This window comes from Schistocerca nitens, chromosome 4 (genome assembly GCF_023898315.1).
Source record: "Schistocerca nitens isolate TAMUIC-IGC-003100 chromosome 4, iqSchNite1.1, whole genome shotgun sequence".
NCBI lineage: Eukaryota > Metazoa > Arthropoda > Insecta > Orthoptera > Acrididae > Schistocerca > Schistocerca nitens.
This window is the reverse complement of record NC_064617.1, coordinates 935,583,236-935,595,434: the sequence shown is the minus strand read 5'-3', so window position 1 is coordinate 935,595,434 and position 12,199 is coordinate 935,583,236. Positions and strand designations below refer to the sequence as shown.

Below are 12,199 nucleotides of genomic sequence, written 5' to 3'. Positions count from 1 at the left end.
CCATTCCCCTCTGGCCCCCACATCCCTCCTGCCATTCCTCTCTGGCCCCCACATCCCCCCTGCCATTCCCCTCTGGCCCCACATCCTCCCTGCCATTCCCCTCTGGCCCCCACATCCCCCCTCCCATTCCCATTCGCCCTACCCTTACCATTTCCCCACTGCCCTTCCATATCGCCCCCCTGCCCTTCCCTTTTCCCCTATGCCTTTGCACATGCCCCCTGCCCTTCCCTTTTCCCCTATGCCTTTGCACATGCCCCCTGCCCTTCCCTTTTCCCCTATGCCTTTGCACATGCCCCCTGCCCTTCCATTTTCCCCTATGCCATCCCACATCCCCCCTGCCCTTCCTCTTTCCCCTCTGCCCTCCCACGTCCCCCTGCCCTTCCACCTTCCCCTTTCCCCTCTCCCCTCTGCCGTCCCACATCCCCCCTGCCCTTCCCCTTTCCCCTCTGCCGTCCCACATCCCCCCTGCCCTTCCCCTTTCCCCTCTGCCGTCCCACATCCCCCCTGCCCTTCCCCTTTCCCCTCTGCAGTCCCACATCCTCCCTGCCCTTCCCCTTCCCCCTCTGCCCATCCCCTTCCCCTTTCCCCTCTGCCATCCCACATCCCCCCTGCCCTTCCCCTTCCCCTTTCCACTCTGCCGTCCCACATCCCCCCTGCCCTTCCCCTCTGCCCTCCCACACCCCCTGCCCTTCCCTTCCCCTCTGCCCTCCCACCCCCCTGCCCTTCCCCTCTGCCCTCCCACATCCCCCTTCCCCTCTGCCCTCCCGCATCCCCCTTCCCCTCTGCCCTCCCGCATCCCCCTTCCCCTCTGCCCTCCCACATCCCCCTTCCCCTCTGCCCTCCCACATCCCCCTTCCCCTCTGCCCTCCCACATCACCCATGTTCTTCCCCCTTCCCCTCTGCCCTCCCACATCCCCCTGCCCTTCCCCTCTGCTCTCCTACATCCCCCTGCCCTTCCCCTTTCCCCTTTGCCCTCCCACATGCCCCCGGCCGTTCCCCTTTACGCTCTGCTCTCCCACGTGCCCCCTGCCCTTCCCCTTTACGCTCTGCCCTCCCACGTGCCCCCTGCCATTCCCCTTTACGCTCTGCCCTCCCACATGCCCCCTGCCCTTCCCCTTTACGCTCTGCCCTCCCACGTGCCCCCTGCCCTTCCGCTTTACGCTTTTCCCTCCCACGTGCCCCGTGCCCTTCCCCTTTACGCTCTGCCCTCCCACGTGCCCCTTGCCCTTCCCCTTTACGCTCTGCCCTCCCACATGCCCCCTGCCCTTCCCCTTTACCCTCTGCCCTCCCACTTCTCCTTCCCCATTAGCCTCTGCCCTCCCACATCCCCTTCCCCATTAGCCTCTGCCCTCCCACATCTCCTTCCCCTTTAGCCTCTGCCCTCCCACATCTCGTTCCCCTTCTCCTATCCCCTGCCCTCCCACATCCCTCCCACCCAACCCCTTTTCCCTCACTCCCTCGTCCCTTCCCCCTTCCCATCATATCCCCCATGTCCACCCTGCCAGTCCTCTTTCCCCTTTGCACTGCCTTCCTCCCTGCCTTTTCCCTTTCCTGTCTGCCTCCACTTACTCCCTGCCTTTTCCCTTTCCCGTCTGCCTTCACTTCCTCCCTGCCTTTTCCCTTTCCCGTCTGCCTTCACTTCCTCCCTGCCTTTTCCCTTTCCCATCTGCCTCCACTTGCTCCCTGCCTTTTCCCTTTCCCGTCTGCCTCCACTTGCTCATTGCCTTTTCCCTTTCCCGTCTGCCTCCACTTGCTCCCTGCCTTTTCCCTTTCCCGTCTGCCTCCACTTCCTCCCTGCCTTTTCCCTTTTCCTGCCTATCTCCACGTACCTCTGCCTTTCCCTTCTGCCCCCTGTGACACACTGTCCTTGCCGCCTAACCAACTCAGCGCACTGTCTTTCCTCTCTGCCCCCCAAGACCCACTGCCTTTTCCCTCTACCCCCCAGAACCCACTGCCTTTCTCCTCTATCCCCCAGGACCCACTCCCTTTCGCTATCCCCCAGGACCCACTGCCTTTCTCCTCTATCCCCCAGGACCCACTCCCTTTCTCCTCTATCCCCCAGGACCCACTGCCTTTCTCCTCTATCCCCCAGGACCCACTCCCTTTCTCCTCTATCCCCCAGGACCCACTGCCTTTCTCCTCTATCCCCCAGGACCCACTCCCTTTCTCCTCTATCCCCCAGGACCCACTCCCTTTCTCCTCTATCCCCCAGGACCCACTCCCTTTCTCCTCTATCCCCCAGGACCCACTCCTTTCTCCTCTATCCCCCAGGACCCACTGCCTTTTCCCTCTGCCCCTCATGACCCACAGCCTTTCCCCTATACCTCAATGCCTTTCCACTATGCCCCCCAAGACCCAATTCCTCACCACTATGCCCCCCAAGCCCTACTGCCTTTTCCCTCTGCCCCTCATGACCCACAGCCTTTCCCCTATGCCTCAATTCCTTTCCACTATGCCCCCCAAGTCCTACTGCCTTTCCCTTCTGCCCCCGAAGCCCTACTGCCTTTCCCTTCTGCCCCCCAAGCCCTACTGCCTTTCCCTTCTGCCCCCACAAGCCCCACTGCCTTTCCCTTCTGCCCCCACAAGCCCCACTGCCTTTCCCTTCTGCCCCCCCTTCTGCCCCCCTTCTGCCCCCCCAAGCCCCACTGCCTTTCCCTTCTGACCCCCCTTCTGCCCCCCCAAGCCCCACTGCCTTTCCCTTCTGCCCCCCCAAGCTTCACTGCCTTTCCTTTCAGCCCCCCCAAGCCCCACTGCCTTTCCCTTCTGCCCCCCCCAAGCCCCACTGCCTTTCCCTTCTGCCCCCCCAAGCCCCACTGCCTTTCCCTTCTGCCCCCCAAGCCCCACTGCCTTTGCCTTCTGCCCCCCCAAGCCCCACTCTCTTTCTCATCTACCGCCCAAGACCCACTGACTTACCCTCTGCCTCCTTCCCACATCCCCATTGCCTTTCCCCTCTGCCCCTTCCCCACATCCCCATTGCCTTTCCCCTCTGCCCCTTCCCCACATCCCCATTGCCTTTCCCCTCTGCCCCTTCCCCACATCCCCATTGCCTTTCCCCTCTGCCCCTTCCCCACATCTCCATTGCCTTTCCCCTCTGCCCCTTCCCCACCCTCTGCCTCCTTCCCACATCCCCATTGCCTTTCCCCTCTGCCCCTTCCCCACATCCCCATTGCCTTTCCCCTCTGCCCCTTCCCCACATCCCCATTGCCTTTCCCCTCTGCCCCTTCCCCACATCCCCATTGCCTTTCCCCTCTGCCCTCTGCCCCTTCCCCACATCCCCATTGCCTTTCCCCTCTGCCCCTTCCCCACGTCCCCATTGCCTTTCCGCTCTGCCCCTTCCCCACGTTCCCCTGCCTTTCCCCTCAGTCCCCCGTGCCTTTCCCCTCAGTCCCCCCTACATTTCCCCTCTGTCCCCCAAGCCCTACTGCCTTTCCCTTCTGCCCCACATGCCCCACTGCCTTTCCCTTCTGCCCCACAAGCCCCACTGCCTTTCCCTTCTGCCCCCACAAGCCCCACTGCCTTTCCATTCTGCCCCCACAAGCCCCACTGCCTTTCCCTTCTGCCCCCCCAAGCCCCACTGCCTTTCCCTTCTGCCCCCCCAAGCCCCACTGCCTTTCCCTTCTGCCCCCCCCTTCTGCCCCCCCCTTCTGCCCCCCCAAGCCCCACTGCCTTTCCCTTCTGCCCCCCCAAGCCCACTGCCTTTCCCTTCTGCCCCCCCAAGCCCCACTGCCTTTCCCTTCTGCCCCCCCAAGCTTCACTGCCTTTCCTTTCTGCCCCCCAAGCCCACTGCCTTTCCCTTCTGCCCCCCAAGCCCCACTGCCTTTCCCTTCTGCCCCCCAAGCCCCACTGCCTTTCCCTTCTGCCCCCCAAGCCCCACTGCCCTTCCCTTCTGCCCCCCCAAGCCCCACTGCCTTTCCCTTCTGCCACCCAAGCCCCACTGCCTTTCCCTTCTGCCCCCCCAAGCCCCACTGCCTTTCCCTTCTGCCCCCCAAGCCCCACTGCCTTTCCCTTCTGCCCCCCCAAGCCTCCCCCTCTGTCCCCTCTGCCTCCCCCCTCTGTCCCCCTGCCTCCCCCTCTGTCCCCTCTGCCTCCCCCCTCTGTCCCTCTGCCTCCCCCTCTGTCCCCTCTGCCTCCCCCCTCTGACCCCCCTGCCTCCCCCCTCTGTCCCCTCTGCCTTCCCCCCTGCCTCCCCCCCTGCCTCTCCCCTCTGTCCCCCCTGCCTTCCCCCACTGTCCCCCTGCCTTTCCCCTCTCCCACCTGCACTTTCCCTTTCACCTCTGCCCACCCAAGTCCCACCTGCTGTTCTCTGAAACGCCCCTCTGACCTCCCACGTCCCCCTCTGACCTCCCACGTCCCCCTCTGACCTCCCACGTCCCCCTCTGACCTCCCACGTCCCCCTCTGACCTCCCACGTCCCCCTCTGACCTCCAACGTCCCCCTCTGACCTCCCACATCCCCCTCTGCCTTTCCCATCTGACCTCCCACGTCCCCGTCTGCCGTTCCCATCTGACTTCCCACGTCCCCCTCTAACCGTTACTACATGACCTCACACGTCCCCATCTGCCATTACCACATGACCTCACACGTCCCCATCTGCCATTACCACATGACCTCACACGTCCCCATCTGCCATTACCACATGACCTCACACGTCCCCATCTGCCATTACCACATGACCTCACACGTCCCCATCTGGCATTACCAGATGACCTCACACGTCCCCATCTGCCGTCACACGTCCCCCTCTGCCGTCACACGTCCCCCTCTGCCGTCACACGTCCCCCTCTGCCGTCACACGTCCCCCTCTGCCGTCACACGTCCCCCTCTGCCGTCACACGTCCCCCTCTGCCGTCACACGTCCCCCTCTGCCGTCACACGTCCCCCTCTGCCGTCACACGTCCCCCTCTGCCGTCACACGTCCCCCTCTGCCGTCACACGTCCCCTCTGCCGTCACACGTCCCCCTCTGCCGTCACACGTCCCCCTCTGCCGTCACACGTCCCCATCTGCCGTCACACGTCCCGCACAGCCGTCCCCCTCTGAAGTCACACGTCCCCCTCTGCCGTCACACGTCCCCCTCTGCCGTCCCCCTCTGACGTCACACGTCCCCCTCTGCCGTCACACGTCCCCCTCTGCCGTCCCCCTCTGACGTCACACGTCCCCCTCTGCCGTCCCCCTCTGACGTCACACGTCCCCCTCTGCTGTCCCCCTCTGACGTCACACGTCCCCCTCTGCCGTCCCCCTCTGACGTCACACGTCCCCCTCTGACGTCACACGTCCCCCTCTGCCGTCCCCCTCTGACGTCACACGTCCCCCTCTGACGTCACACGTCCCCCTCTGACGTCACACGTCCCCCTCTGACGTCACACGTCCCCCTCTGCCGTCCCCCTCTGACGTCACACGTCCCCCTCTGCCGTCCCCCTCTGACGTCACACGTCCCCCTCTGCCGTCCCCCTCTGACGTCACTCGTCCCACTCTGCCGCCCCCCTCTGACGTCACACGTCCCACTCTGCCGCCCCCCTCTGACGTCACACGTCCCACTCTGCCGCCCCCCTCTGAAGTCACACGTCCCACTCTGCCGCCCCCCTCTGACGTCACACGTCCCCCTCTGCCGTCACACGTCCCCCTCTGCCGTCCCCCTCTGACGTCACACGTCCCCCTCTGCCGTCCCCCTCTGACGTCACACGTCCCCCTCTGACCTCGCATGTCCCACTCTGCCCTCGCCTCTCTGACCTCGCACGTCCCACTCTGCCCTCCCCTCTCTGACCTCGCACGTCCCACTCTGCCCTCCCCTCTCTGACCTCGCACGTCCCACTCTGCCCTCCCCTCTCTGACCTCGCACGTCCCACTCTGCCCTCCCCTCTCTGACCTCGCACGTCCCACTCTGCCCTCCCCTCTCTGACCTCGCACGTCCCACTCTGCCGTCCCCTCTCTGACCTCGCACGTCCCACTCTGCCGTCCCCTCTCTGACCTCGCACGTCCCACTCTGCCGTCCCCTCTCTGACCTCGCACGTCCCACTCTGCCGTCCCCTCTCTGACCTCGCACGTCCCACTCTGCCGTCCCCTCTCTGACCTCGCACGTCCCCCTCTGCCGTCCCCTCTCTGACCTCGCACGTCCCCCTCTGCCGTCCCCTCTGACCTCGCACGTCCCCCTCTGCCGTCCCCTCTCTGACCTCGCACGTCCCCCTCTGCCGTCCCCTCTCTGACCTCGCACGTCCCCCTCTGCCGTCCCCTCTCTGACCTCGCACGTCCCCCTCTGAACCCCCACGTCCCCCTCTGCCGTCCCCCTATGACCCCGCAGATCCCCCTCTGCCGTCCCCCTCTGACCCCGCACGTCCTCCTCTGACTCCACACTTCCCCCTCTGCCGTCCCCCTCTGACCCCGCACGTCCCCCTTTGCCGTCCCCCTCTGACCCCGCACGTCCCCCTTTGCCGTCCCCCTCTGACCCCGCACATCCCCCTCTGCCGTCCCCCTCTGACCCCGCACGTCCCCCTCTGCCGTCCCCCTCTGACCCCGCACGTCCCCCTCTGGCGTCCCCCTCTGACCCCGCACGTCCCCCTCTGGCGTCCCCCTCTGACCCCGCACGTCCCCCTCTGCCCCCACACGTCCCCCTCTGCCCCCACACGTCCCCCTCTGCCGTCCCTCTCTGACCCGACACGTCCCCCGCTGCCGTCCACCTCTGACCCCACACGGCCCCCTCTGCCGTCCACCTCTGACCCCACACGGCCCCCTCTGCCGTCCACCTCTGACCCCACACGGCCCCCTCTGCCGTCCACCTCTGACCCCACACGGCCCCCTCTGCCGTCCCCCTCTGACCCCACACGGCCCCCTCTGTCGTCCCCCTCTGACCCCACACGGCCCCCTCTGCAGTCCCCCTCTGACCCCACACGGCCCCCTCTGCCGTCCCCCTCTCACCCCACACGGCCCCCTCTGCCGTCCCCCTCTGACCCCACACGGCCCCCTCTGCCGTCCCCCTCTGACCCCACACGGCCCCCTCTGCCGTCCCCCTCTGACCCCACACGTCCCCCTCTGCCGTCCCCCTCTGACCCCACACGGCCCCCTCTGCCGTCCCCCTCTGACCCCACACGGCCCCCTCTGCCGTCCCCCTCTGACCCCACACGGCCCCCTCTGCCGTCCCCCTCTGACCCCACACGGCCCCCCTCTGCCGTCCCCCTCTGACCCCACACGGCCCCCTCTGCCGTCCCCCTCTGAGCCCACACCGCCCCCTCTGCCGTCCCCCTCTGCCGTCCCCCTCTGACCCCACACGGCCCCCTCTGCCGTCCCCCTCTGACCCCACACGGCCCCCTCTGCCGTCCCCCTCTGACCCCACATGGCCCCCTCAGCCGTCACACATCTTCCCCCTCTGCTGTCCCCATCTGACCACCCACGACCCCTCTGCTGTCCCTCTCTGACCTCCCATGCCCCCTCTGCTGTCCCTCTCTGACCTCCCACGCCCCTTCTGCTGCCTCCTCTGACCTCCCACGCCCCTTCTGCTGCCCCCTCTGACCTCCCACGCCCCTTCTGTTGCCCCCTCTGACCTCCCACGCTCCTGCTGCCCCTCTGACCTCCCACGCCCCCTCTGCTGTCCCCCTCTTACCTCCCACACCCCCTCTGCTGTCCCCCTCTGACCTCCCACACCCCCTCTGCTGTCTGCCTCTGACCTCCCACACCCCCTGTGCTGTCTGCCTCTGACCTCCCACGCCCCCTCTGCTGTCCCCCACTGACCTCCCACACTCCCATTGTTGTCCCCCTCTAACCTCCCAGACCCTCTCTGCCGTTCCTTCTGCCCTCTCCCGTCCCCTCTGACGTTCCCCTGTGACCTCCCACATCCCCACTGACCGCCCCTATCCCCTCTGACGTTCCCCTGTGACCTCCCACATCCCCACTGACGTTCCTCCCTTACCCCCCATGTCCTTCCGCTGTTCCCACTGTGACCTATTACGTCCTACCGCCATTCAATCATGTGACCACCCACACCCACCCTCTTCCGTTCCCATCACTTCCCACACACACCCTCTGCCATTCCCATCAGTTCCCACACCTACCCCCTGCCATTCCCATCACTTCCCACACCTACCCCCTGCAGTCCCACCTCCCCCAACTTCCTCTCTGGGCGCCCAACTCCCCCAATTTCCCCCTTGCCCTTCCAACTCCCCCTCTGCCCTTCAACTCCCCCTCTGCCCTCCAATTTCCCCTCTGCCAACCAACTCCCCCTCTGGCCTCACTCCTCCCCCATCCCCCTCTGGCCTCCATCCTCCCCCAACTCCCACTCTGCCATCAGTTCTCCCCCAACTCCCCTTCTGCCCTCCATATTCCCCCAACTCCCCTTCTGCCCTCCATCCTCCCCCAACTCCCCTTCTGCCCTCCATCCTCCCCCAACTCCCCTTCTGCCCTCCATCCTCCCCCAACTCCCCTTCTGCCCTCCATCCTCCCCCAACTCCCCTTCTGCCCTCCATCCTCCCACAACTCGCGCTCTACCCTCCATCCTCCCGCTACTCCCGCTCTACCCTCCATCCTCCCCCAGCTTCCCCTCTGCCCTCAATCCTCCCCAACTACCCCAAGGCCCCCACCCTCCCCAATTACCCCACTGCCCTCCTACCTCCCACTCCACCCTCCCACCTCCTCTGCTCTCCTACATCTTCCACTTCTCTCCCACAGCACCCACTGACCTCCATCCTCCCCCTCCTCCCTCCCATGTCAACCCCTTCCTCCCACGTCCCCCTATTCCCTCGTACAACCCCATTTTCCCTCCCACATCCCCGTTCCTCAACATTCTCCTCTGTCCTCCCACGACCACTCTTTCCTCCCGCATCTCGATTCGCTCAGCTGCACTCCAATCTATTCTCTTACAATTCCCTCGCCCCACACTCTTCCTGTTTTCCACCTATCAGTACTTTGAAGCCCATTACGCAACTGGTTCACCCATCAGTTCACCTAAAGTGCCTACTTGCATACTACACGGCCCTACCTTTCCCGTCGCGACCCCTTTCTCCCCCCTAGCGGCTCCTTTCTCCCCCCTAGTGGCCCATTTCTCCCCCCCCTAGCGGCGCCACTCCCCCCCTGCGGCCCCTTTCTCCCCCCCTAGCGGCGCCACTCCCCGCCTGCGGCCCCTTTCTCCCCCCCTGCGGCCCCTTTCTCCCCCCCCTATGGCCCCTTTCTCCCCCCTAGCGGCCACTTTCTCCCCCCCCTAGCGGCCCTTTCTCCCCCCCTAGCGGCCCCTTTCTCCCCCCCTAGCGGCCCCTTTCTCCCCCCACCTAGCGGCCACTTTATCCCCCCTAGCGGCCCCTTTCTCCCCCCACCTAGCGGCCCCTTTCTCCCCCCACGTAGCGGCCCCTTTCTCCCCCCACCTAGCGGCCCCTTTCTCCCCCCACCAAGCGGCCCCTTTCTCCCCCCACCTAGCGGCCCATTTCTCCCCCCACCTAGCGGCCCCTTTCTCCCCCTAGCGGCCCCTTTCTCCCCCCTAGCGGCACCTTTCTCCCCCCTAGCGGCCCCTTTCTCCCCCCTGCGGCCCCTTTCTCCTCCCCTGCGGCCCCTTTCTCCTCCCCTGCGGCCCCTTTCTCCCCCCCCTGCGGCCCCTTTCTCCCCCCCCTGCGGCCCCTCTCTCCCACCCTGTGGCCCCTCTCTCCCACCCTGTGGCCCCTCTCTCCCACCCTGTGGCCCCTCTCTCCCACCCTGTGGCCCCTCTCTCCCACCCTGTGGCCCCTCTCTCCCACCCTGTGGCCCCTCTCTCCCACCCTGTGGCCCCTCTCTCCCACCCTGTGGCCCCTCTCTCCCCCCTGTGCCCCCTCTCTCCCCCCCTGTGCCCCCTCTCTCCCCCCCTGTGCCCCCTCTCTCCCCCCTGTACCCTCCCTCTCCACCCCTGTGCCCCCTCCCTCCCTGTGGCCCCTCTCTCCCACCCTGTGGCGCCTCTCTCCCCCCTGTACCCCCTCTCTCCCACCCTGTGGCCCCTCTCTCCCCCCTGTACCCCCTCTCTCCCACCCTGTGGCCCCTCTCTCCCCCCTGTACCCCCTCTCTCCCACCCTGTGGCCCCTCTCTCCCCCCTGTACCCCCTCTCTCCCCACCTGTGGCCCCTCACTCCTCCCCGCTGTGGCCCCTCACTCCTCCCCGCTGTGGCCCCTCACTCCCCCCCCGCTGTGGCCCCTCTCTCACCCCCCTGTGGCCCCTCACTCCCCCCCGCTGTGGCCCCTCTCTCACCCCCCTGTGGCCCCTCTCTCACCCCCCTGTGGCCCCTCTCTCCCCTCCTGCAGCCCTTCTCTCCGCCCCTGCGGTCTCTTTCTCCCCCCTGCGGCCCCTTTCTCCCCCCTGCGGCCCCTTTCTCCCCCACCTGCGGCCCCTTTCTCCCCCACCTGCGGCCCCTTTCTCCCCCACCTGCGGCCCCTTTCTCCCCCACCTGCGGCCCCTTTCTCCCCCCCCTGCGGCACCTTTCTCCCCCTGCGGTACCTTTCTCCCCCCTGCGGTACCTTTCTCCCCCCTGCGGTCTCTTTCTCCCCCTGCGGCTCCTTTCTCCCCCCCCTGCGGCCCCTTTCTCCCCCCTGCGGCCCCTTTCTCCCCCCTGCGGCCCCTTTCTCCCCCCCTGCGGCCCCTTTCTCCCCCCCTGCGGCCCCTTTCTCCCCCCTGCGGCCCCTTTCTCCCCTCCTGCGGCCCCTATCTCCCCCCTGCGGCCCCTATCTCCCCCCTGCGGCCCCTTTCTCCCCCCCGCGTCCCCTTTCTCCCCCCCCCCGCGGCCCCTTTCTCCCCCACCCGCGGCCCCTTTCTCCCCCCCCGCGGCCCCTTTCTCCCCCCCGCGGCCCCTTTCTCCCCCCCCGCGGCCCCTTTCTCCCCCCCGCGCCCCCTTTCTCCCCCCCCGCGGCCCCTTTCTCCCCCCCGCGGCCCCTTTCTCCACCCCGGCCCGTTTCGCTCCCGCCCCTCGGCCCGGCCCGTTACGCTCCCGCCCCTCGGCCCGGCCCGTTACGCTCCCGCCCCTCGGCCCGGCCCGTTACGCTCCCGCCCCTCGGCCCGGCCCGTTACGCTCCCGCCCCTCGGCCCGGCCCGTTACGCTCCCGCCCCTCGGCCCGGCCCGTTCCGCTCCCGCCCCTCGGCCCGGCCCGTTCCGCTCCCGCCCCTCGGCCCGGCCACTTCCGCTCCCGCCCCTCGGCCCGGCCACTTCCGCTCCCGCCCCTCGGCCCGGCCACTTCCGCTCCCGCCCCTCGGCCCGGCCACTTCCGCTCCCGCCCCTCGGCCCGGCCACTTCCGCTCCCGCCCCTCGTCCCGGCCCTTTCCGCTCCCGCCCGTCGGCCCCCTTATGCCCCCTCCCCCGTTCCGTCCCTGCCCTTCGGCCCCGTTCCGCCCCCGCCCTTCGGCCCCGTTCCGCCCCCGCCCTTCGGCCCCGTTCCGCCCCCGCCCCTCGGCCCCGTTCCGCCCCTGTCCCTTGTTCCCCCATCCCCTCGGCCCCCGCTCCGGTCCCTCGTCCACCGCTTTGGTCCCCCGCCCCGGTCCCCCGGCCTCCCGCCACTGCCCACCGCCCTGGCCCCCTGCCCCGGCCCCTAGCCCCCCCGCCCCGGCCCCTAGCCCCCTGCCCCGCCCCGGCCCCTAGCCCCCCGCCCCGGCCCCTAGCCCCCGGCCCCGGCCCCTAGCCCCCCGCCCCGGTCCCTAGCCCCCCGCCCCGGCCCCTAGCCCCCCGCCCCGGCCCCGCGCCCCCCGCCCCGGCCCCGCGCCCCCCACTTCGGCCCCGTTCTCCCCGCCTCTGCCCCCGCCCCGCCACGGCCCCCCGTCCACGAATCGCCCCCCGCCTTGGCCCCCCGTCCCCGCCTCGGCCCCCCGTCCCCGCCTCGGCCGCCCGCCCCGCCTCTGCCCCCCGACCCAGCCCCCCTCTCCCCGCCCCTTTCTGGCCTCAACCCCCACCTCGTCGCCATCCCTTTCTGGCCTCAACCCCCCACCTTGTCGCCATCCCTTTCTGGCCTCAACCCCCCACCTTGTCCCCATCCCTTTCTGGCCTCAACCCCCCACCTTGTCCCCATCCCTTTCTGGCCTCAACCCCCACCTTGTCGCCATCCCTTTCTGGCCTCAACCCCCCACCTTGTCGCCATCCCTTTCTGGCCTCAACCCCCCACCTTGTCCCCATCCCTTTCTGGCCTCAACCCCCCACCTTGTCCCCATCCCTTTCTGGCCTCAACCCCCCACCTTGTCCCCATCCCTTTCTGGCCTCAACCCCCCACCTACCTTGTCG

General features: G+C 68.0%; 3 protein-coding genes across 3 annotated transcripts; all 3 read right to left on the bottom strand.

Moving 5' to 3' along the window:
* Positions 1 to 6,281: 6,281 nt before the first annotated feature.
* On the bottom strand, positions 6,282 to 7,326 carry LOC126252691 (uncharacterized). The gene is made up of 2 exons (XM_049953595.1): positions 7,141 to 7,326; positions 6,282 to 6,902 (listed from the first exon to the last, which is right to left on the bottom strand). The coding sequence occupies exons 1-2, from the start codon at positions 7,324 to 7,326 to the stop codon at positions 6,282 to 6,284; spliced, it is 807 nt and encodes a 268-aa protein (XP_049809552.1).
* Positions 7,327 to 7,340: 14 nt separating this feature from the next.
* On the bottom strand, positions 7,341 to 7,823 carry LOC126252690 (uncharacterized). Its single transcript, XM_049953594.1, has one exon. The coding sequence runs from the start codon at positions 7,821 to 7,823 to the stop codon at positions 7,341 to 7,343; it is 483 nt and encodes a 160-aa protein (XP_049809551.1).
* Positions 7,824 to 10,969: 3,146 nt separating this feature from the next.
* LOC126252689 (rRNA 2'-O-methyltransferase fibrillarin-like) lies at positions 10,970 to 11,413 on the bottom strand. The gene has a single exon (XM_049953593.1). It carries the CDS (start codon positions 11,411 to 11,413, stop codon positions 10,970 to 10,972), a length of 444 nt encoding a protein of 147 aa, XP_049809550.1.
* Positions 11,414 to 12,199: the final 786 nt, after the last annotated feature.

Coding starts and splice junctions, on each gene's coding strand:
- LOC126252691 (XM_049953595.1), bottom strand. CDS start 7,326: ATGTGGGGTCAGAGGGGGACGGCAGAGGGGGCCGTGTGGGGTCAGAGG. Junction 6,903..7,140: donor GCAGAGGGGGGCCGTGTGGG/GTCAGAGGGGGA, acceptor GTGGGGTGAGAG/GGGGACGGCAGAGGGGGCCG.
- LOC126252690 (XM_049953594.1), bottom strand. CDS start 7,823: ATGTGGGAGGTCACAGGGGAACGTCAGAGGGGACGGGAGAGGGCAGAA.
- LOC126252689 (XM_049953593.1), bottom strand. CDS start 11,413: ATGGGGGAACAAGGGACAGGGGCGGAACGGGGCCGAGGGGCGGGGGCG.